The sequence below is a fragment of the Oncorhynchus masou genome, chromosome 24 (assembly GCF_036934945.1).
Source record: "Oncorhynchus masou masou isolate Uvic2021 chromosome 24, UVic_Omas_1.1, whole genome shotgun sequence".
NCBI classification, from domain to species: domain Eukaryota; kingdom Metazoa; phylum Chordata; class Actinopteri; order Salmoniformes; family Salmonidae; genus Oncorhynchus; species Oncorhynchus masou.
In genome coordinates this window covers 48,224,719-48,250,550 of record NC_088235.1, presented here as the reverse complement: position 1 = coordinate 48,250,550, position 25,832 = coordinate 48,224,719, and the positions used below count along the sequence as shown (strand labels likewise).

General features: G+C 39.3%; 1 protein-coding gene across 1 annotated transcript in view; it reads left to right on the top strand.

Moving 5' to 3' along the window:
- LOC135512280 (AT-rich interactive domain-containing protein 5B-like) overlaps positions 1-25,832 on the top strand; it is a 79,600-nt gene that overhangs the window by 14,574 nt on the left and 39,194 nt on the right. Inside the window, exon 4 of the mRNA XM_064934127.1 lies at positions 14,000-14,230. Within this exon, the coding sequence (XP_064790199.1) occupies positions 14,000-14,230 (231 nt within the window). The remainder of the gene's footprint in view (positions 1-13,999; positions 14,231-25,832) is intronic.

Genomic DNA, 25,832 nt, shown 5'->3' with positions numbered 1-25,832 from the left:
AAGTCAGTTAAGAACAAATTCTTATTTTCAATGACAGCCTAGGAACAGTGGGTTAACTGCCTGTTCAGGGGCAGAATGACAGATTTGTACCTTGTCAGCTCAGGGATTTGAACTTGCAACCTTTCGGTTACTTGTCCAACGCTCTAACCACTAGGCTACCCTGCCGCCCCAGTATAGGGGTTTTAATTAAGATCCCAGACTGCATCTTTAAATCAGAACATCATTAAAATATTATTGAAAAGATTAATACAAAAGGACAATTATTTCATAAATCCTTAGGCCTTCTCTTATGGCATAGATGACCCTCACGGTTCAACACTGCTCATTGTGGTATTTTACTGCTGCATTGAACAGAATCATGAATCACAAGATATAAAGGAGGCTGATGAGTCATGCTAATCCTTGCAGATATTACATATTTGCTGGTTTATTTAAACAGAAGAAATGTGAAGGACTTTGAGTATATTTTAGTTTTTACCCCTTCAGATGAAGTAGCATAATTGTCATACAATGTTAATGACACATTCCGCATTCTCTAACTCCAATTTCATGTTTTTCTATTTAGTTTTTTCTTTTAATTCGTAGTTACAGAGTCCTTCCTGTCTTCATATAAAAATCTCCTATTGACGTCAATACAAGTAGGTCTTGTCACACATTTTTATTTATTTTTTATTTCACCTTTATTTAACCAGGTAGGCAGGCTAGTTGAGAACAAGTTCTCATTTACAACTGCGACCTGGCCAAGATAAAGCATAGCAGTGTGAACAGACAACAACACAGAGTTACACATGAAATAAACAATAAACAAGTCAATAACACAGTAGAAAAAAAGAAAAAAAGAGTTTATATACATTGTGTGCAAAAGGCATGAGGAGGTAATACATAGTTGTATCAATTTGGGATTTCTAGAGATACTGCTGTAATGTTTTGCAAAGAAATAGTTTTTTCCACAACCAAAAACATTTGACTAGAGAATAACTGAAAGAAGGTACAACATAGACAAAGCAAATTGAGAAAAAGCCCTTCAGAATGGGCTATTGATGGTTGTTATTGTTTTGGGTGATGTGTATGATGCATATATCCTCCAGTAGCTGGAGAGCTTGCTTGTTTTTTCATTTGAGTGTTACATTGTCCTTGAATACACTCTATATCATTACATTTTCATGCAGAAAGTGGATTGGAGAATCAATAATGGCCGCCTTGTCATTCTACTACATGAGGAATCAATAGTGTGTGTGTGTGTGTGTGTGTGTGTGTGTGTGTGTGTGTGTGTGTGTGTGTGTGTGTGTGTGTGTGTGTGTGTGTGTGTGTTTGCGTGTGTGTGTTTGCGTGTGTGTGTGTGTTTGCGTGTGTGTGTGTGTGTGTTCTCAATATATGCATTTGTGGTGATTGTGTAATAGGAATAGCAGAAAATATCAGAGGGACAAAAAAAGCTGTATCGATTTTTCTGATGTCAGTCTCGTCACCTTCTAATATTGTCTGTGTCTGTGTGATGCTAATGAGCGATGTAGCCATTAATGACTCCATCAGGCTGTGTAAATGCACTTGTCCCTCCAGTGGAGTCTCTCACTGGCTGCCAGCTGAATGTGCCGGGTCAGCAGAACTCCCCTGGCAGGGCACCAGCAGCCCTAGCCCTGTGGCATGTGTTCCCTCGCTTGCCTGCCGTTGGCTCTCTAACAATAAGAGAGGAATCATTCAACAAAGGCACGCTATTCCAGTGAGCTGCAGTTTGGATGGCTATATGGCTGTGATGAGCTGATGATTGAAATGAAATATGAATCAACAAGAGATATTGCACGCTTTCCTCGAGTGTCCTGCCGCTAGCAATGTAGGTTTTGTTAAAGCTTCTGAATCATTATTTTGATTTTAGATATTTTTGGGGAAATTATTATTTATAAGCCATTGAGTTTCTTATTGTTGGATAGAGCTTTCATGCTTGATCAGTTCTATTCATAACATGGATGATCTACAGTATATATCAGAGTCATTTATTCATTGAAAGAACAGGATACTGACAGAGATTGCATGGAAATCAATTGTGCGCTAAATAGTAATACACTGTTCTATTGTTCGAGGGAAACATTTTGTATCCTAGTGCATCCAAATATTTCCTGGCAGACAGTCAATGAGAAGTGCAGTGCATGGAAAGCTTAAATAATGCTCTCTACAAATGTGTCATGAATAGCAGAATCACAGTGCTATTGCTTATGTGAATTATATTATAATTATTATTATATATTATAGCAACTAAGCTATGTGCTCTGATCACAAAGGATAGGAAAACCGAGATCTCCACTGTAATTAATTTGAAAAACAGTGCCCTTGCCTTGCCTACTAGCTAGAGCGCCGCATCAGCCACAGTGATTCTTTTTACAGCGTGAAGTGAGAGTGGAGATGGCTATTATAATTCAAGTGCCATCTTGAGGAAGAATTAACTTTCAAGGCTCTCCACATACTAAATGATCAGGGTTAAGAGCAAAATTACACTTATCTGGACTTGCAGGTGTAAAGAGACCAATTCCACCATGCAGCCTTAGCAGGGAAAGTTTACATCGATCCCCATGAGAACTGTCCCAATTTTGGGCCTGTCAAAATTGGTTCTATTCCAGTGGACTGGACTGGACAGGAGACTTAAGATGGCTTAAGGTGTTTATTTTAATATATATTTTTAACTTCAAGCTTTTTACATGCAGTATATTACTGTGACATCAGTATCTGCATCTAGCCATCTACTGTATGTTCCAACAATTAAGAAAAGCCCCGATGTTGAGGAAGGAAATGAGCATTGAGAGAGAGAGAGAGAGAGAGAGAGAGAGAGAGAGAGAGAGAGAGAGAGAGAGAGAGAGAGAGAGAGAGAAGAAAGAGAGAACATGTGTGGATCATTTGGGTCATGATTCATTCTTCACAACTGCAGCTCTTTCACCCAGAAAGACTTGTGCTGTGACATGATGACATGAATTGTGCAAGGTCACATTTTTTACTCTTTCTCTACCCCCCTCTCTTCTCACCTAGCTGGAGGTCGATGATTAAATTATTTACAGGAAGAACAGTCAACCATGCTGTTTTCTAGTTAACAACATTTACATTCCTACTTGAATGAAAATGGTATGTTTCACAGGTGCTCCATATAAATATCATTAATCCAGTGCATAAAGCATTATACATTATTTATAACTGTCGAGATGCTGCCACTGGCAATCTTCAGAAAATGTTTCCGTTTAAATATTTTGAATTGATACAGTCTATAGATTATAACCTTCGCATTATCTTTCAGAGAGAGAGCTCAGTGGAATGATAAGAGAATAGAAACCAGATTTCTTTCTATAGCTTAAAATATCCAAGTAATAAACATATGATTGTAGTTTATGTAGCTTTTCTATTATACTGTGGGAGGAAACAGACTATGACACATATATTGTGATCCTATAGACAAAGGAATGGATTTGAAATCAAAGGATGTCTTGTTGTAAAGCATATTCTTCATTCAACTGTGTATTAATCAGATAGATGCCATACGCTCCCTTTGTCATTTTCTCTCCCTATGCAATTTCCTCAAACAAATTCTTGAACTATCCTAAGCTTTGAAGTAATTCAATGGAGTGTTCTATTGATTGTGTGACTCTGATAGCAGTGGGTTTTGGTTTATGGGCATGTATTTTATTATTTTCAAACCTGTTGGAGAGAGAATCACAAGCTGTTTTTCGCTCACTGATCTGCTCATATCATTAATTCCCTTATGACTGAAGTTTGGCCGGAAGCCAAATAATTCTAAATCTGTAAGCAGTAAATTGTGTGGCGGGGTGGAAAAATCTATTAGATGTGGGGAGCGTTTGAGCATGCCTCGAATTTGAATGGGCCAGAAAAACACGTTCTAGCAGGCATGTGCTTTGTAATCAAATTTGGATTCCGATGGCAAAACCAGTTTATTCATTTCATTTTCTTTTAAAATGTCAGATAATGTTTGTAATTTCAAGCTGTTTTTCACCTGTGTGCTTCAGGGGGTGAGAGGCTTTTCTGGTGGACTGTTAAACAATGGAAACTCAGGGGTGATCTCACAGAGGAAATGAAGGGTTTTGTCTGTCCATTAACCAGCGCTGAAACAACATACCTGTTATTGATGTGACCTCTCCTATAACATGAAAGCCATCCCAAACAGCTAGACACATAGAGGGAGCATTACTCCACTCAAAGATTCCCTAATCAAGTTATCTTTATTGGATTTGTTTCATTAAAGTTGAGCAGAAAAAGACAGGATACATAGACATCAACATGCACACATGCACACATGCATGCACAGACACGATACACAGACACACGCGTACACAGAACCAAACGCACACGCACACACCCTTTTCTTAAAGCCATCATAGTGACATTATTAATTTCAACTTGAGGGCATTCACTTTGTTTGCGAATATACAATGTGGCTTTTATTATATAGGTTGCCAAGGCTCGTAGAGTCAGTATGCCTTGCCCTTTAGTTTTTATTGCCAGCCCATCATCCCACCATAATATCATTGAATATTTCATGAGAACATATATTAGTCCATCTGTGTTATGAATGCATTTCATGCTGCTCCAGTTGCATTCTTTTTGTGCAGATTACAGTTACACGCTGGAATTCAATCAGAACAGCACTGCGGAAACCCACCCTGCAAAAACAGCTTTGCCATTCATATTCACTGCACAGGAACAAAGTTATTTTTGTCAGTGGGGGGTTGTTAGTGATGTTAAACTCAGGGTAAATGATTTCCTTCCCACTGACATTGTTTAAGAAAAGTTTCAGTATTTGTAAATCATATTGAATATTGTGGATATTTAAAGGTGGACTCAGTGAAATGACATTGCCACAAGCAGCACCACAGATATTGCGATGAGCGAGATGCAAGATTCCGCTCTCACACAGTCACACACAGTATCTGAGTATGTGCATGGGTTCCCTTCACGTTGTTTGAGAGTAGTAGGTACTGTAATTTTCATCATATGTACACTTCAACTATGATATACAAAATGAGAAAAAAACATCCATAAAATCACATTGTAGGATTTTTTATGAATTTATTTGCAAATTATGGTGGAAAATAAGTATTTGGTCACCTACAAACAAGCAAGATTTCTGGCTCTCACAGACCTGTAACTTCTTCTTTAAGAGGCTCCTCTGTCCTCCACTCATTACCTGTATTAATGGCACCTGTTTGAACTTGTTATCAGTATAAAAGACACCTGTCCACAACATCAAACAGTCACACTCCAAACTCCACTATGGCCAAGACCAAAGAGCTGTCAAAGGACACCAGATACAAAATTGTAGACCTGCACCAGGCTGGGAAGACTGAATCTGCAATAGGTAAGCAGCTTGTTTTGAAGAAATCAACTTTGGGAGCCATTATTAGGAAATGAAAGACATACAAGACCACTGATAATCTCCCTCGATCTGGGGCTCCATGCAAGATCTCACCCTGTGGGGTCAAAATGATCACAAGAACGGTGAGCAAAAATCCCAGAACCACACGGGGGGACCTAGTGAATGACCTGCAGAGAGCTGGGACCAAAGTAACAAAGCCTACCATCAGTAACACACTACGCCGCCAGGGACTCAAATCCTGCAGTGCCTGACGTGTCCCGCTCCTTAAGCCAGTACATGTCTAGGCAAGTCTGAAGTTTGCTAGAGAGCATTTGGATGATCCAGAAGAAGATTGTGAGAATGTCATATGGTCAGATGAAACCAAAATATAACTTTTTGGTAAAAACTCAACTTGTCGTGTTTGGAGGACAAAGAATGCTGAGTTGCATCCAAAGAACACCATACCTACTGTGAAGCACTGGCCTAGCCAGTCTCCAGATCTCAACCCCATAGAAAATCTTTGGAGGGAGTTGAAAGTCCGTGTTGCCCAGCAACAGCCCCAAAACATCACTGCTCTAGAGGAGATCTGCATAGAGGAATGGGCCAAAATACCAGCGACAGTGTGTGAAAACCTTGTGAAAACTTACAGAAAACGTTTGACCTCTGTCATTCCCAACAAAGGGTATATAACAAAGTATTGAGATAAACTTTTGTTATTGACCAAATAGTTATTTTCCACCTTAATTTGCAAATAAATTAATTAAAAATCCTACAATGTGAATTTCTGGATTTTGTTTTCTCATTTTGTCTGTCATAGTTGAAGTGTACCTATGATGAAAATTACAGGCCTCTCTCATTTTTTTAAGTGGGAGAACTTGCACAATTGGTGGCTGACTAAATACTTTTTTGCCCCACTGTAGGCCTAGTAGATAGACTTAATAATTCATGGACTCTTTTTTTAGCATTGTGTTGTCCTGGCAGTTATTTAATTTCTGTTTTCTATGTGTCGGCCACTTGTTAAAATCAGTTTTATTCATTAGCCCTGTTACTCTCCACCATTTATCCCAGTCATTGTTGTGAAAACGAATTCAAAAGGAGAGTGAACAGTTTATTTTCGCCATACATCATGTATTTTTGGAGGCACTTTATGCCAATCTTTTTTTGACAAAACAATATATTATTTTTTGCACGACAATATGAATATTTGTATATCTAACTGTTCCAGGTTTTACATTTTGGGGACAAAAAACAACATTGTTTCATCAATATGGCACTAATATCATTATTCCGTTATTAGAAATAAATGTTCCAGTAGTTGTTCTTACATTCATCCATGTAAATTGTTCATTGTACTGGATGTAATTATTTAATTAGTTCCAGTTGGCTTATCCTATCTACTGTTTATTTTAAGCTTCCCTGTACAGATCTGCTAATATGAGAGTTTCTTACATAATGACAGGAATTCACAATGGGCTCTGTTGAGTGACTGCCCCCACCCCCTCTTCTCTCATTATAGTCCTTAGAATAGGAAACATGCATGTCCTCAATAGTCTGTAGTTTACTCCCATTTCATTCTGTCTTTAACTGAAATATTAAGTCATGTTCTTTTTTATACTCTGTATGCCCTCAGTGACCTGCCATCATTTTACAATTGGGGGGGTCTTTGAGGAAATATACACAGCAAGTTTAATCAGGAATGACATATAAGGCTGGCCCATCAGATTGTATATCACTACCCCTTTGGACTTACAGTACCAGTCAAAAGTTTGGACACGCTAGCATCCCACCTGGCCAACATCCAGTGAGATTGCAGAGCGCCAAATTCAAATACAGAAATACTCATTATAAAAATTCAGAAACGATACAACTATTTTACTTACGTTTAAGGACTAACTTCTTGTGAATCCAACCACGGTGTCAGATTAAAAAAATGCTTTACTGCGAAAGCATACCTTACAATTATTTGAGAATATAGCCCAGCAGACAAATCATTACAAACAGTAACCAGCCCAGTAGAAGAGTTACACCAGTCAGAAATAGGGATAAAATGAATCACTTACCTATGATGATCTTCATATGTTTGCACTCAGAAGACATTCATTTATTCAATAAATGTTCCTTTTGTTCGATAAAGTCTCTCTTTATATCCGAAAACCTCCGCTTTGTTCGCACGTTTTCTTCAGTAATCCACAGGCTCAAACGTATTCACAACAGGCAGACAAAATATCCAAACTGTATCCATAAATTTCATAGAAACATGTCAAACTATGTTTATATTCAATCCTGAGGTTGTTTTTAGCCTAAATAATAGTTAATATTTCAAGCAGACAATAACATTGTCAAAATAAAAGGTAAACATAAAAGGCACTCTCGGTCGCGCGCATGAAAAAGCTCTGTGTCACTGCAGGGTCCACTCATTCAGACTGCTCTTACACCCTCATTTTTCAGAATACAAGCCTGAAACAATTTCTAAAGACTGGTGACATCTAGTGGAAGGCATAGGAATGGATACTGTAATGGCATTGAAAACTACAACAACAAAAATCCTACTTCCTGAATGGATTTTTCTCAGGTTTTCGCCTGCCAAATCAGTTCTGTTATACTCACAGACATTATTTAACTTTAGAAACTTTAGAGTGTTTTCTATCCAAAACGACTAATTATATGCATATCCTATCTTCTGGGCCTGAGTAGAAAGCAGTTTAATTTGAGCATGCTTTTCATCCAAAATTCCAAATGCTGCCCCCTACCCTAGAGAAGTTAAACAATTCAAAATATATTTTATATTTGAGATTCTTCAAAGTAGCCACCCTTTGCCTTGATGACAGCATTGCACATTCTTGGCAATCTCTCAACCAGCTTCATGAGGTAGTCATTTCAGTTAACAGACGTGCTTTGTTAAAAGTTCATTTGTGGAATTTCTTTCCTTCTTAATGCATTTGTGCCAATCAGTTGTGTTGTGACAAGGTAGGGGTGGTATACAGAACATAGCCCTATTTGGTAAAAGACCAGGTCTATATCATGCTAAGAACAGCTCAAATAAGCAAAAAGAAATGACAATCCATCAATACTTTAAGACATGAAGGTCAGTCAATCCGGAAAATTTTGAGAACTTTTAGAGTTTCTTCAAGTGCAGTCGCAAAAACCATCAAGCGCTATGATGAAACTGGCTTTCATGAGGACCGCCAAAGGAAAGGAAGACCCAGAGTTACCTCTGTTGCAGAGGATAAGTTAATTTAGAGTTATCAGCTTTAGAAATTGCAGCCCAAATAAATGCTTCACAGAGTTCAAGTAACAGACACATCTCAACATCAACTGTTCAGAGGAGACTGCGTGAATCAGGCCTTCATGGACGAATTGCTGTAAAGAAACCACTATTAAAGGACACCAATAAGAAGAAGAGACTTGCTTGGTCCAAGAAACACGAGCAATGGACATTAGACCGGTGCAAATCTTTCCTTTGGTCTGATGAGTCCAAATTTGAGATTTTTGGTTCCAACCTTTATGTCTTTGTGAGACGCAGAGTAGGTGAACTAATGATCTCTGCATGTTTTATTTTATATTTTTATTTGACCTTTATTTAATTTGGAAAATCAGTTAAGAACAAATTCTTATTTTACAATGACGGCCTACCCCGGCCAAAGCCTCCCCTAACCCGGACAACACTGGGTCAGTTGTACGCCGCACTATGGGACTCCCAATCACTGCTGGTTGTGATACAGCCCAGGATTGAACCAGGGTCTGTAGTGGCGCCTCTATCACTGAGATGTAGTGCCTTAGTCCGCTGCACCACTCGGGAGCCCGTTTGGAGTATGTGTGGTTCCCACCGTGAAGCATGGAGGAGGAGGTGTGGCGTTGATGGTGTGGGGGTGCTTTGCTGGTGACACTATCAGTGATTTATTTAGAATTCAAGGCACACTTAACCAGCATGGCTACCACAGAATTCTGCAGCGATATGCCATCCCATCTGGTTTGCGCTTAGTGGGACTATCGTTTGTTTTTCAACTGGACAATGACCCAACACACCTCCAGGCTCCAGGGCTATTTGATCAAGAAGGAGATTGATGGAGTGCTGCATCAGATGACCTGGCCTCCACAATCACCTGACCTCAACCCAATTGAGATGGTTTGGGATGAGTTGGAGAGTGAAGGAAAAGCAGCCAACAAGTGCTCAGCATATGTGGGAACTCTGTAGGAAAAGCATTCCAGGTGAAGCTGATTGAGACAATGCCAAGAGTGTGCAAAGCTGTCAAAGGCAAAGGGTGGCTACTTTGAAGAATATAAAATATATTTGTATTTGTTTTAACACTTTTTTGGTTACTACATGATTCCATATGTGTTACTTCATAGTTTTGGTGTCTTCACTATTATTCTACAATATAGAAAATAGTAAAATAAAGAAAAACCCTTGAATGAGTGGGTGTGTCCAAACTTTTGGTTGGTACTGTAAAATTAGTGGAATTAAATGCCTCCGATTTTCCCTGGCCTTCTTTTCATCCTTAGATTCAATCATTTACACTGATAATCTCCTTTGGGTAAGGTTTTCTACATAACAGCCTGGCCACTGTTAATAATGTGTGAATGAGGAGTAGTGCTATACTGCAATATCTGGATTGGGATGGGCAAACAGAGCTATTAATCTCACTGGATGAATAAAACAAAGACCAAGGTACGCTGTTGGGGCCTGTTTACCATGGACAAAAGATATTGACTGTCAGTTCGGTAAAATCTCTGTTTCTGCTTGTCTAAGTCAACTTTCTTGTTCCTAACAATAATACCTTTCTGGTATAGGCAATTATGGGTCTTATGTTTGGAGTATGGTTGTGGTGATGCAGGGTTGAAGCTATAATTTGGTTCAGGCATAAAACCTCTGGAACATTGGGATGCTGCCTTGTTTGTAATAGCCATGGTCTTTGATAGTCAAAGGAACCAATTTGGCACAAGGAGCTCTGAATAATTTCATCATGTATTACAGAGCCTATTAAATGCAAACTTTTCAATCTAGCAATCAATAACGCAGACAGCTTACACTGGCCCCATGCCAACGACATTAGAACTGCTAGTGCTTGTTGCTAGGGAGCAGAGCCCGCTTAGGGGAAGGAATGTTTAATGTAATAGAATCACATAAATCAACAAAGGGAAAGTGCTGCGTTCTTTTTCTAAACCATTTTGAAATAGGAGTATGTTTTTTTAAATGTCGTTTATTGCTAAAAAAAATTATGTGAACTGTGAGAACATCTGGAACCAAATTAAGAACAGTGTGTAGAGTAATTGTGCATTTCTTTTCTTCAGTATGCATGTAGCTGGCCTGAATTCTTGCGCAGCACACTTGAATAAATGGAGGTGAAAATTATATAAATGTTTATTTTTGTCTCAGGAGGACACCCTCCCCCTCTCCACTCCTTAAAAAATCTAGAACAGAAAGAGGCACTTTAGTGCTGTTAGATAATTAAGAACAGGAACCAACTTGCAGAGAGAGCAGCCCTCTGCTGCCCTTCATACCATTTCAATAGAACATTTCCTCTGGGTGTTTGTGGCCTTTTGTGAGAATACCATTCGCTTTGAAGGCTTTACGGACATGCCTTGTGAATATAACAGGGACTAATAGTTCTCTTAGGGCTGATCTAAACCGGGCCATTTTTTGATGCAGCTGATATTATTGGTTGTTGTGAAGATGCGAGTCAATACTTGAGTGTAATGTAGCAGAGGTGATTGGAGCCCATTGAATCATGGTGGATACATTATGCGTCATGAATATGAAGGAGTTTTGATTTATTTTTTTTCTTAGGGAGGACCAGCTAGTTACTGAAATATGATTGTCTTTTTGCATTCTGTCCAGTATTTATTACTGGCAGATGCTGTGCTTTTTTGGTTCAATAAAAACAAACAGCCTGAGAGCCAGCATGCATATAGCTCTCTGTGTCGTCCTTTATATGAAAAGTGTATATGCTGCAGGAAAGAGAGGAGGATGAATCCTTTATGTGTTATACATTATGAAAGAAGTCTTTGGTAAATGGAAACAAGGCAAACCTCTGAAATCAATACAGAGCTCAACAGCAAAAAGGTAGTGGATGGAGAGAGAATACAAAATAGTCTCCTTCTCCAGTTTCCCTCGTTTATTCCCTCTACTTTGAAAAGCTTTACATGTTGTTTTGATATCTGCGTGGTACCTACTGTAAGAACAGATATCAAAGTGACGTTATTGGCTCATACATGTATTACCTCTCTCAAATCCTATCACATTAAGCTTCAGTAAATTCCTTGGCTGGTTAGATAATGTGGAAATTTTGACAACAGCAAATTTCAGCTGAGCGAGTGATTGTGTGAGAATGATGTATGTCCGCATTTTTGCCTCAGTGAACAGAACTTCAGTCACAGTCTTTTGAAAGATCTTGTCAGTTCTTTTGTCTGGTGCAATGATTGTAAGCTTGTTTGAAATGTAAGCCATACAGTTTACAAAAGCAATTTGGTTAATGCATTGGGTTTTCCTAGCATAAAATAGTTTTTTGGAGTCTGTGTTTGAAAATACAATTTCCTTTACTCTTCACCAGGCAATCTCAATGGAAGGAAACCCACAAGTAGGTTTGAAAGGGTTGTTATCAATGACCGGAGAAGTGAAAAGCAAAAATGTGCTCATTGCCTATGGTTGTTCAGAGTAATGGTGATGCAGGAAGCAGCGGTATTATAAATAGTAGGCCTATATCCCAGATTCATCGACCTTGTCCGTGAGTTGCCTTGTAATTGAGTTCTGCACTTAGATTTTCTTATGGAGGCACTATAATCCGTCTACTGTATAGTTACAGTTGAATTGCATATTGTGTAATACACTCTTATATGTCCTCGGTTATGAATAGTAATCACCTGTCTTGAATTGTTTTGATTACATCCTGTCACATTGTGTTTATGCTGATGATACAGACACTGTGTTGTGTTTATTAGTTTTGAGATTGCTTGACGATGCATAAAAATAAATACAAATCTGTTACATGGTAGTTTAATCATCATAGAAGTGCCTCTAGGTCCTACACAAAAGCTTCTTGTCAAAAAACAGCTGTTTTAGTCGAAAGTAGTAAAAACAGAGAGAGATCAATTACATAATGTCCTTTCTCTCCGGATTTTATCTCTCTAGTGACAGAGCTAAGGCCCCAGCCAATTTAAATTATTATGTAAAGATAACAATGTCCTTTATTTGGAAAGGTCAGACTTTACGAACAAAGGGACATAAGGTGTGTATACCATTATGCACACACAGTTTCTCTCTCACACACACACACACGCACTCGCATTCACACACAGGTACTTAGTCCTACTATACAGTAAATGCCCCATGGCTTCTTCCCCAGCAAGTTGAATCTAATCAAGAGAATGCTGGGAGGGCCCTCAGGAGATTGCCAGGGACCAGGGTTGGCTAGTTCAAATAAAATCCTTGACATTTGGATAAAAACCAAGTGCCACCAAGCAGTAATTGCATGCGACCACAGACACACATCTGTGGTGTGTGTGTTTGAGGGGGGGGGCTTTCATTCCCTCCCTTTTGAAGTATTAGTCATGTGTAGTTAACTAACTGGCTCGGTTGTCTGTGAAGGGTGGCTCTATTGGACTATGGTACCAAGTAGGGCTGGGCTGCAAATTAATGGTGTCAAATAGAGGTGTGCCACCTGACCCTGTCCAATAGAAATACTCATTTTTGTTGGACTATTCAGATCATATTTCATATCAATGATTATCATCGACAATTATGATTTTAATTATTATCCGTATCACCCAAAACCTAGTACATGTACAGTACCTCATACAAAAGCCCCATTGTTATGTTGTGGAATGTTTGAGTAGGTGCTACTACAGAATGCCTGCATTCAACACCTCATTATGCATAACACCTCCGGCTGGATATATGCCAAGTAATGCTACCCAGGGATTGTTCAACAAATTCTAATAGCTAGATATTCAGTCTATACTGTATGCAGTGAAAGAGAGAGAACAAGAGAAATAGGGAGAGGGAAGAAAGGGTGAATGAGGGAGTGTTCCATTTCTTTATGATTTATTTTTCCCTTGCCCTGGTCTAGCAGTTTTGCCAACTCAACCTTACATTTCTGTAGATGTGTTGCAATGCATACATGGTGGATTTTTATGCTTATATGGGCCAAGGGGTATATTTTATTATTTCATGTCTAACAGTACACGGTTTGGGCTCAATACTAGTATATTTCCCCATCATAAAGTATATGTTTTTTCCTGTCATATATTGCATGATATACATAGCCATATCAGCTGGTAGATTTTGATGGATTGTCTAGGGTTTTCTCTAAGAAGGTTACATTTTCTATATAAACTGCCTGTTTCTGAATGACAAGACTGCCTTAAGGGGCATTTCTTATATGCTTGTTTTCCTAAAATGAACAATCCTGGGAAAACTGCTGCTTGAATTTACCTATATGTTGCTTGTTAAAACCTGTCAATCTAGATGTGAAAATCTATGTTGCCTTGACATTTGCTTTCCCTTTGCCTCTGTTATTATCAGTTTACGTCATACATAAAGTATTATTAATTCCCCTATCCATGTGAAATGTGTCATTATCAGCGTGTGTGTGGGTTTAAACTATATTTGTTTGAAACTAGGGCTAACTGTTTGTTTCTACATTTGTTTTGTTCCAGGTCAGGAAGATGACGGCAAGAAAGTGCTGGTGATGAGCTACCCCCAGTACTGTCGTTACCGCTCGGTCCTGGCCCGGCTCAGAGAGCAGCCATCTGCCCTGCTGACGGACCACACCGTGCTGGCTTTGGGCGGCATCGCCTCCCAACACGACACCACACGCATCCTCTACTGCAGAGACACCTTCGAACACCCCACCCTGCTGCAGAATGAGAGTGTCTGCGAAGAGTTCGGTAAATCCCAAAGCGCTAGGGTGCAGGTAGTAACTGTTCAGTTTCTGCTCAGTAACTGCTCAGTTTCAAAAGGTTTTCTCCAATTTTGCGCCAACTAAACACCACCCAGGGTGGGGTCACTTCTACTTTGATTCAAGTCACTTCAGGGGATGAATTGAAATTCAATTCATGATTTCAAAATGCCCTATGGACCTGAGATGATTCAATTCACTTCCTAAATTGACTGTATTGAAATTGAACTGACCCCAACCCTTCAAAACACACCAGACTGAGTATCATCGGCCCTTAAGATAGTCTTTCTTCAACTTTGTGCGTTTCCACAAAGAGCACTGTTGTATAGCTTAACTCTTAGTAATTGTGGAACAGGTCAAAAAATGCTCACATCCTGCTGCTGCTCGTACTATTGGCGCATAGTGCCAGTGCTCATACTACTGGCTCATAGTGCCAGCGCTCGTACTACTGGCTCATAGTGCCAGTGCTTATACTACTGGCTCATAGTGCCAGTGATCGTACTACTGGCTCATAGTGCCAGTGCTCGTACTACTGGCTCATAGTGTCAGCCCTCATACTACTGGCTCATTGTGAGCCCTCATACTACTGGCTCATAGTGTCAGCCCTCATACAACTGGCTCATAGTGTCAGCCCTCATACTACTGGCTCATAGTGTCAGCCCTCATACTACTGGCTAATAGTGTCAGCCCTCATACTACTGGCTCATAGTGAGCCCTCATACTACTGGCTCATAGTGTCAGCCCTCATACTACTGGCTCATAGTGAGCCCTCATACTACTGGCTCATAGTGTCAGCCCTCATACAACTGGCTCATAGTGTCAGCCCTCATACTACTGGCTCATAGTGTCAGCCCTCATAATACTGGCTCATAGTGAGCCCTCATACTACTGGCTCATAGTGTCAGCCCTCATACTACTGGCTCATTGTGAGCCCTCATACTACTGGCTCATTGTGAGCCCTCATACTACTGGCTCATAGTGTCAGCCCTCATACTACTGGCTCATAGTGAGCCCTCATACTACTGGCTCATAGTGTCAGCCCTCATACAACTGGCTCATAGTGTCAGCCCTCATACTACTGGCTCATAGTGTCAGCCCTCATAATACTGGCTCATAGTGAGCCCTCATACTACTGGCTCATAGTGTCAGCCCTCATACTACTGGCTCATTGTGAGCCCTCATACTACTGGCTCATTGTGAGCCCTCATACTACTGGCTCATAGTGTCAGCCCTCATACAACTGGCTCATAGTGTCAGCCCTCATACTACTGGCTCATAGTGTCAGCCCTCATACTACTGGCTCATAGTGTCAGCCCTCATACTACTGGCTCATAGTGAGCCCTCATACTACTGGCTCATAGTGTCAGCCCTCATACAACTGGCTCATAGTGTCAGCCCTCATACTACTGGCTCATAGTGTCAGCCCTCATACTACTGGCTCATAGTGTCAGCCCTCATACAACTGGCTCATAGTGTCAGCCCTCATACTACTGGCTCATAGTGTCAGCCCTCATAATACTGGCTCATAGTGAGTCCTCATACAACTGGCTCATAGTGTCAGCCCTCATACTACTGGCTCATAGTGTCAGCCCTCATAATACTGGCTCATAGTGCCAGCGCTCGTACTACTGGCTCATAGTGCCAGCGCTCATACTACTGGCTCATAGTGCCAGCGCTCGTACTACTGGCTCATAGTGCCAGCGCTCGTACTACTGGCTCATAGTGCCAGTGCTTATACTACTGGCTCATAGTGCCAGTGATCGTACTACTGGCTCATAGTGCCAGTGCTCGTACTACTGGCTCATAGTGCCAGTGCTCGTATTACTGGCTCATAGTGCCAGCGCCTGTTAGTGTTACACCGTATTCAGGCACAAGCATTTTTCACACTCTGACTGATATTCCTTTATGTAAACACCAGTTCTCTCAATCCGCCACATTAATGTGTGTTTTATTCATGTTAGGAAACATTAAATTCACCCATGTTTAATCCAGATTTTTATTAGGTCAAGTGCCAGGGGCAGTGAATAATGGTCCGTTGTTAAAGCTAGAAGTGACCATAAACGATTGTATTTATGCTTTTCCAATGCTAATCCTGACCTTTATCATTGGCCAAATCTTTTTCTAGGGTTGCCCCTTTAACAGACGTTCTGTTGACAAACAGCCACCTCAGGGTGTGTGGACATAATGTCATTTGTTTCACTGCAGAATTACTGGAACACTGCTGATAATTACAATTCTGCTATCTAGAGAAGTGACACTGTTATTTATATAAACTTGAGGGTTTATTATGGTTTGGTTACTCAAGGCCCTAGTAATAGCAAGGCAACTTGATATGATGTCAGACAACTTTCTTCCTATTTCCATATTCATTCTACCAAACTGCGGAGACTGTATTGACAATGTGACTATCACATATTACTCTCACATTTTCTGTGAGATAGAACACAAATGATGAATTACATAACATAATCTAGGTAGAAAAGTTTGAAGTAATATTAGTGTTCCAAGGCAGTTCCACTGAGAGATAGAGGTAGTATGATGACCTTTGCTCTTTGGCAATCATACTAGAATTGCAATTATGTGGTTGGAATATGCTGTGAGAGAACATGTTATCCTGAACATTGGTATAATTACCTGCCTGGCAACATGCTTTCAGAATATTTTGAGACATGTCATTCTTCTTTTCCTGCAACAAAGTAATAATGTTGCTTACACTCCCTGCCCCCATCTCTGAGAAACATAATACCCGTTGCTTAAACAAACAGTGTTTTGAAAGCTGATGAGGCACTCATGTTTGAGGTGAAACTACAGGCGCGTTCCTTCATTTAGTATTTTATTCTAGCTGCTGGAAAGGAAATAGAATCGATATCTATTTATGCAAAAATGGTTGTTATTGTTTGCCTGTTTGAGATGTTTCCACTCATATTTGTTTTAATGTTCATTAAAGAGGAGCATTTTCTGGAATCCATCTGAATTATTTTAGTAATCCCCAAGGAGGGGGGGGGGATTTATTGCTGGATATGAATGCTTACCAGATGCATAGACCCTAAAGAGATTCTATTTTTAACGTATTGTGAAATGAAGGACACTTGCTCTGGAGTGTAAACTGTGTTAATGTTCCTGTAAAAGCACTGTAGCATGGCCAGTATGAGGCCAGAATGTAAACACACTGATAAAGGAATGATTTCCTTTGTGTGCCTGTGTCACTCCCCTCCACTGAATCACAGTAAAGCTGGAGATTGCCTAAGACAGGCCCATTTTTATCCTGCTAAACTGTTAACATGTGCTCTCCCATATAGATTGGAATAATTTCTGCTCTGAAATCTTTTTTCAAAGCTAAGATCAAGTTATAAAGCTGGCACTGTTTTAATGTATTTGGGTAATCTTATAGCTTTTATTTTCTCATATACACTGAGTTTTTCCACAAGATGTTAGCAAGAACCTCACATTGGTATTGAACTAAAAGCATTTTCAGTCTACTGAATTAGCATGACTGTGTGGTGAAGCATAATATCCCTTATTTTTCATCCTAATTAGAAACATACAGGACAAGCTGCCCAGATGCACATTATTATAGTCCTTTTAGTCTGTACAGAAAAAAGCCTGGAGAGGTATCATTTATATGGACAGAGCGAGGAGGGAGAAGACTTTCACAGGCTCTTGATGTGGCTTAATTCCTACACAACACAACTTATAGAGGTTGAGGAGTAGAATGCTGAAGCTTGGAGTCAGATCCATGAATCATGAGGGATGATATTATACACCCTTGAAGTTTAAGTATGTTGTGAGGGGGCTCTTTTGCTCCTCATATTTGCAGGTAGGGGCATGTTGGTCTTTTTGAACATAGTTTATGAGTATCGTAAATAGCATCATTCTTACTTACACTAATCTCTCACATCCTCATTACAGTACAATGGAGGAAGGCCTCTGTGTTAGTCATAGAGGGAAATATCTCACTATTTCTCAGAAGAATAAATTGCCCTACAACCAGACAATAGGTATAGTGAAAAGCATGCCCTGACCTATTTGAAATGAATATGATTATTTATAATCACCATGCTGGAAGATTTTACATGACAAAGTCGTAACGATAGTTCTTTGGTTAACTCAATCCCATCAAATGTAACCAGAGCGTAATCTATGAGAATAAATATGGTTTATTGATGTATGGGTGCGTTTATCCGTGCATTCATTTATTTATAGGTTGCTGTGATTTCTCCCTTCCGGTAATGAATAGCATAAGTCTTGAGCTCCTTCACTGCTCGGTAGTTATATATGAAACAGATTGTTTGGTTATTTAAAACCCCAGACCCATTTAGTTTTTGTTTCACTCTGTCAATAGCAATAATCTGGAAACGTTTGAAGGTTAGCCCATTTTTAGCAAATCCCACATTACGTAATTTTGTCTGTTTTACATTCGCGCTCATGGAAAGACATGCCATATTTGGGACAGCCCCTCTGTGTGTTGTTATGCTTGACTTTCATCATTAAAAGGTTTTTTTTCTCTTTAAACAAAAGCCATTAAGCGACACTGCCAACTCAAAGGCACTAGGCAAATCTGAAACTGGACATGGTAAACTCTCCAACATGTAAACTCTACATATATGTATTTTTAGATCATGACACTATTAATGTATCTGTTTTCATATTTTTAAGTACATATATTTGCTAATGGGATAGGGCAGATAAGATGTATGATGGTGGTGTGGGGGCAAAACCTATGTATGTTAAAATCACACACTGTAACTGGATCTAAATGGAGTAGGGTGATGTTATCAAGATTGAGGTCAGAGTTCAGTGCATTCCTTACTCTGCTTGTCAGCCTTGTTTTGGTTTAAGCTGGCAGAGTTCAGAGAATGATCTGCGTTAATGAGTCCCAATGACACACTGCAAAGTGCATGAGTGTGTCACATGAAGAGGAAAGTGGACAAAAAGAATGGAAGACAGAGAGGGAGAGATTTAGGTGTGCTTAAGTTACATTTTGATTTGATTCTGAAAGAGTAAAGAAAACATGTTATTCTCTAGGTTTAAGTTAAATGTATTGTACTGTACATGTGGAAATGATATAGGGGGAATTCAATGCTTGAGTGTACCTTTATATTAGTGTACATTAGTGTACACTCAAGCACTACAACTTTGAGTTTGCACAGCACAAAGCATACACATTCACACCCTCAAACGCACTCCATCCAATGAGAATGATTTCATAATAAACGTGTTTGAACAGTTTAATTGGCTCTTCCTGGAATAACTCCGTTTCACTTCATTTGATATGATGAAAGAGTAATGTTCCCTCCCAAGGGGGGCATACACAACACTGCATAAATAAAGCTGCAGTGGAAAATGACAGCAATAATAAACAAGGCAAATTCATCCGCACTCCTGCCAATTTTAGCTCAAATTGCTTTTGGTTTATTTGCTAATCATGTTAATTAGCAGATCTTGTTTTAAGTAAATTGAATATTAATTCCAGAAGGATGAAAGAGCATGGTTATTCAGTATAAGTAAAGTATCAGATGGTTGTTGGGTAAGATGTGACAAAAATATTCTCTTCACACAACCCTTTTAAAATTACATACAGTAGACACTTTTCAATCTAAGCTATGACATGGAATGTAGTTCTGCACTAAGGCATTTAGTATATGTACAACTACAAAATGAGGAACAGAGACATGAACAACAAAAAAGAGCCTTGAACTTTGCTTGGGAACTTAAACCTCCGTCTCCTTATTAAACAACATCGAGATATTACGGACTTGTGTCTTCAGCTGCATCATTAGCTTGCAGGGCTGTTAACGTTTGGCTCTGTGGTTAAGCCAACCAGATGGAATAGTAGTGGACATAATGGAAGTGTGTATGCCCACTTAAGGGCAATGTAGTTAAATGCTGGCAGTTAAATGCTGTTTTCACCTGTGAGGTAGGGAAGCGAGAGGCTGAACTGAAAAAGGACTGTTCAATTTCCTGTAAACATACATGCTGCGATGTGGGCCTGTTGCCATGGGTACTGCGGTCCAGACAGGATCTTGATGATGATTGATAATTACTACCTGGCGTTTGGTCTTCATCTTCACAAATATATGGCTAGATTTGCCCTCCATGATATATCTGGCAAATTGTTCCCTTTGATAATAGGTTTTTAATGTTCAACAGTCAACATTTGTTGGGTATAGCAATCATTTTCTCATGTAATTATATTTCCCAGAAATGAATGCAATGTAATATCAATTGTGACTTATCCAGGATGGTGGCAGAATTTAATTTACAAATTCTTGCAACAAAAAAAAAGGATAGAGGGTGTCGTGTCGGTAGTCGCATATTGAAATTTGAGCATTTGAAAATGGCTATTGCATTTACTTTTATTGTTATTCAAATGAGATTAGTTGAATTTGTCATTTCCATGATAAGAGCATGGCATTGTGCTACTCGTTAGCTCACATAAACACAGGCATTTTGAAGCCATCTCATTACAGTATTCAGCTCTGAAAGGATAACAAGCCATCACATTATTTCACCACCACTGTCACTTACTAGCATACTACAGTCGGCTACTTGTCACACTATATTTCACATTTCTGAACACCTGCAGTAATAGCAAACCACTTAGATGAGAGGAAATAGTCATTTTCTCACATCAGATGGCGTCACTCCTACATGATGCTCGTTCCTGAAACGATCTGTCTTGTAGGACGTTGAACTCATTTCTAAAAATCAAGATTTTGCCCATCCGCCTAACACTAGTTTGCCAGCTTGTTGATGAAGTTGTACAGCACCAAAGTTATGGGACTGTTCTCAGAAATCAGCATGTATCTGACTCTGACAGCTGGCACCGTGCCTCGCTACTTTGTAACAATTGGCCAACGCGATAACGTCGCAGAGAGCAGTCCGCTGTGCTGTAGAACTCTGTGCAGTAATCACGGCAGAGAAGATATCATGAAAACTATTTTGTGCGTTAGCTAGAGTTTCACTACACTAGCTAGCTAGAGGGAGTATTCGGCATTGAGTGTGTCAACTGGCGTTGTTAGCATCCCTGCCTTTCGTTTCATATGGATTGATTTGAGACTGGTTCAGCCAGCAAGCAGACACACTAGCTAGCTAACCCATTAGGTAGCAAATGTTCATTTCAAATTTCACACAGTAATGGAAAAGTACTAAGTGTTCAATCTTACGTAAAAAAATACCCTAATAGAAAATGACTCAAGTAAAAGTCACCCAGTAAAATACTATTAAAAGTCTAAAAGTATTCAGTATCAAAAGTAAAAGGAATGGTACAGATAATTTCATTTATTTTATTTTTATTTTTTAGATAGCCAGGGGCACAATCCACCACTTAGACATAATTTACAAACAAATAGTTTGTGTTTAGTTAGTCCGTCAGCTCAGAGGCAGTAGGGATGACCGGGAATGTTCTCTTGATAAGTGCTTGAATTGGAACATTTTCATGTCTTGCAAAACATTCAAAATGTAACAAGTAATTTTGGGTGTCAGGGAAAATGTATGGAGTAAAAAGTACATTATTTTCTTTTGGAATGTAGTGAAATCAAATAAAGTTGTCAAGAAAAGTACAGATACCCCCAAAAAACTACTTAAGTAGTACTATAAAGTATGTTTACTTAAGTACTTAACACCACTGATTTCATAAATACTGATTCTACCACCACAAAACACCTTAGCTAGATGTAGAATTAGGTAGTGAATACTTGCTCATAAAAAAAGTCAATATTAGCTACAGAATTTGTCAAATGAACTCTGACTCTGACTTTTGAGGATGAAATGTGGTTCAGTGGACAATGTCACCTTGGTAACATTTTAAAATGTTAGGACAGCATATTGTAGACAAAATTATTTTAAGCTATCCCGAATTATCAGACAAATCAGTGCAGGTGGACGTCAAGCTAGCTGAGGTGAGACAATGAGGAAATAGTCCCAACTCAAAACTCTATATGAGTTACGAAGACTGTAGGAATGCAAAGATGCCCAGGTTCTGTTAAAGAGATAATGATTACTCAACATCCCATGTGAGCAGGTTTGGGGAGTAATTACGTTCCATTAAACTGATTACAAAAAAACTGTAACTGTAATCTGTTACGTTACCAACAAAAATATTTTAATAAAATTACAGAGACAATTGAAAAACCACATTACTTCTAGAATTTACTTTTAACTTCAGAAAGGATGTTTGTGAAAAAATGATTTGATACCTTTCCGTTGTCTCAATGATATTCAAATCAGCATTGAAAAAAGCCTCAAGTTTAAGTTTGTTCTGCCTGATCGAGACTGACCACGTCAGAGACCAATGATGACACGCCAAATGGGTTTGATGGATCGTGGGAAAGAGCAGCAATAGGATTTTTTTGTAGGCTACAGTCCAAGCTATGTCTTCCAATGGTAATGACTGCTGGTGTAGCCTACGGGTGATACAAATATAACTTGTTATTGATATCTACATAGAGCATTGATGTTAATCACACTGCTACTATTTCATTTAGCTATTTGCACCTTACGGATTGTGGTTGTTGTGGATAGCTGTTCACAAATGTTTGTGTATTTTAACCCAATAATGATTTAATTGAAATGTAAGCTGCTTATCAATCATTGTTTTTTGATACCAGTGGACAGCCAGTAAAAGATGCGCTTTTGCAACAGCTGCATATTGTGGGAGTTCCTAAGAAGACCACGAGTGGGGCTTTTATTGTTCAATATAATTCATACTGATTCAAAAACAAATGTCCATAGGCCAAATGGTACACATGCTCAAACTCGCATACTTTTTGATAGACTTAACAGCTGCAAATGATCGAGATATCAAAGTGTCACCAAAAAAACGTAAACAGCATATGGCATACATTTTTCACATGCAAATAGCACTTTTCGGCAGTGCTCAGATCTTACCATTCCATGAGAGGATCATTTATTTTTCAACTCAAAGCAATAAGCCCAATAAGTCCTCCATTACAACAACATAAACAGAGTAGGAAAACAATTCCTTACCTTTTGGGTTATGCACAGGTAAAACAATTTGGCTAATCTACTGTATATTTCCAAGTCCTACTCTTGAAGATCAAGGAGTTTTTCATTCATTGGAATGACTGGAAATCTGACAGAGTTTGGTTTTTAATGTAAAGATGAAGCCTAATTGTATTATTTGAAGTGGCAGCAAGAGGTTAGAAGAAGCCTACATAACCAACACATTTAGTAAAATGCACCATCCATTTATGGCGATCTATGTAAACTCTGTCATTAATTTATCCTGCAATAGATATCGTTCAATTGGTAATATTTGTTTTTGTCTTCCTCTAATGCATCCTAAGGGGAAAGTAATCTAAAAGTAACTGAAAGTAATCAGATTGCGTACTGAGTTTGGGAAATCCAAAAGTTATGTTAACGATTACAATTTTGAACAGGTAACTAGTAATTGTAATGGATTACATTTAGAAAGTAGTCTTAAATAAATCTACTTTGAAACATACAGTATACAGTATGGTTATGGGCTTAAAAAAGTACACCTGTACCATGTCTGATATAGAGTTGGAATGTATTACATTTTGAGTTTGCATCCCAATATTACACTTTATGTACATCACATAAGACTGAAATATAACAACCGTTTGACATAGAAACACCATATTGTTGGCGGGGGAATAGCATAATGCCAGAGGATGAGTGAAGATCACAATGCTACCCCCATATCACCCCCACACTGTGTTACCCTCACTGTGTGACATTTCTAAATTAAGATAAAAAGCATCCTACATATGGGAGAGAGAGAAAGACTTGTATAAACATTAGGTTATAGACCTTTAGGTTGGGTGGGTCACACCTTAGGCTGTTGTTCACGGGGGATTTAGCTCATTTGTAGAAGTCTGTTTAATCCTACAGTACATGTAATATCATGGCCTGACATGTGTCAGGAGTACTGAGCTGCCCTCTGTTAGAGCCCCCTTTCAAACACATCAGGCTCAGTGACTGTGAAAATGTCACAACAGTGGAGCTACCCAGCATGAAAAACATACACAATCAGAGAGATTGCTGCCAGTAGGGATTTTGTTATGTGTTGTTATTTGTTAAGTATTTTTGTTTGTTAGAAGCTTATTGGCTGTAAAGTTGTACATGTGCTTGGTTCACTTCATAATCTGTCATATTTAGTTGGGTTACAGAAATCATGAATAATGGGTGTTCACTAAAAGATCATGGAAATGAGGAGGAAAATAGTATGCCAGTCATCTTTCTTCAAACCACCTCCCAGGGCCGGTGTGAGAACAAATCAATTGGATGGGCATCCGATATCCATAAGGAGCACGTTTTTTTCAAGGGAACTCTTGTGTGTGCACGTGCTTGTTATAGTAAAGACCATAGGTGGCGCACAAGTGTCAAGTTTTGGGAAGCTTACAATTTATCCTACCATTTCTACCGATCTACGTGGCAGTTAGGATTCTAATTTGCATAACAAAGTTTTAGATTCTGAAAATTGTCAAATGGTTTATCATAAAGAATCTGAATTAAAATTATACAAATCTAAAAGTTAAAATTCAACTAATGCGAGAGCACCAGCCTCTGTCATATAGACACATTGATACCCCGGGATCCATTGTTGACTAAAGAAATTAGCACATGGAGCTCAAACATAGCTTATAGGCTAACACAGCAGTAGGCCTATAACTAAGATCGTCAACTACACTGAACAAAAATGTAAAGTGTTGGTCCCATATTTCATGGCCTGAAATAAAAGATCCCATAAATTGTCCACAAAAACCTTATTGCTCTCAAATTCTGGGCACAAATTTGATTACATCCCTGTTAGCGAGCATTTACACAGGTACACCTTGTGCTGAGGACAATAAAAGGCCACTCTAAAACGTGCAGTTCTGTCACACAACACAATGCCACAGGTGTTTCAAGTTTTGAGGGAGTGTGCAATTGGCATTCTGTCTGCAGGAATGTCCACCAGAGCTGTTTCCAGTGAATTGAATGTTAATTTCTCTTCCATAAGTCGCCTCCAACTTCATTTTAGCGAATTTGACAATACATCCACCCGGCCTCACAACCACACACCACGTATAACCACGCCAGCCGAGGACTTCCAGATCCGGCTTTTTCACCTACGGGATCGTCTGAGGCCAGCCTCCCGGACAGCTGATGAAACTGTGGGTTTGCACAACCAAAGAATTTCTGCACAAACTGCTAGATACTGTCTCAGGGAAGCTCATCTGCGTGCTCGTCGTCCTCACCAAGGTCTTGACCTGACTGCAGTTTGGTGTCGTAACTGTCACATGAGTTGACGCTGGAGAGACGAAGCAGGTACGGGGAGTAAAACGTTTAATAAATAAAGGACATGGAGTGAGACAGGAACAGCGTCAGCAAACAGAAAACAAAGACAAAAAACAATCAATGCAGAAGCGGGGAACAGGGCTGGTGAACTGACAAATATACGTAGGGGAGGTAATAACAGGTGATAAGTGAGTCCAGGTGAGTCCAATAACGCTGATATGCGTGACAGAAGGCAGGTGTGCGTAATGGATGGCAGGAGTGCGTGATGCAGGGCAAGCTGGCGCCCTGAAGTGTCAGGGAAGAGCTGGAGCAGATGTGACAGTAAC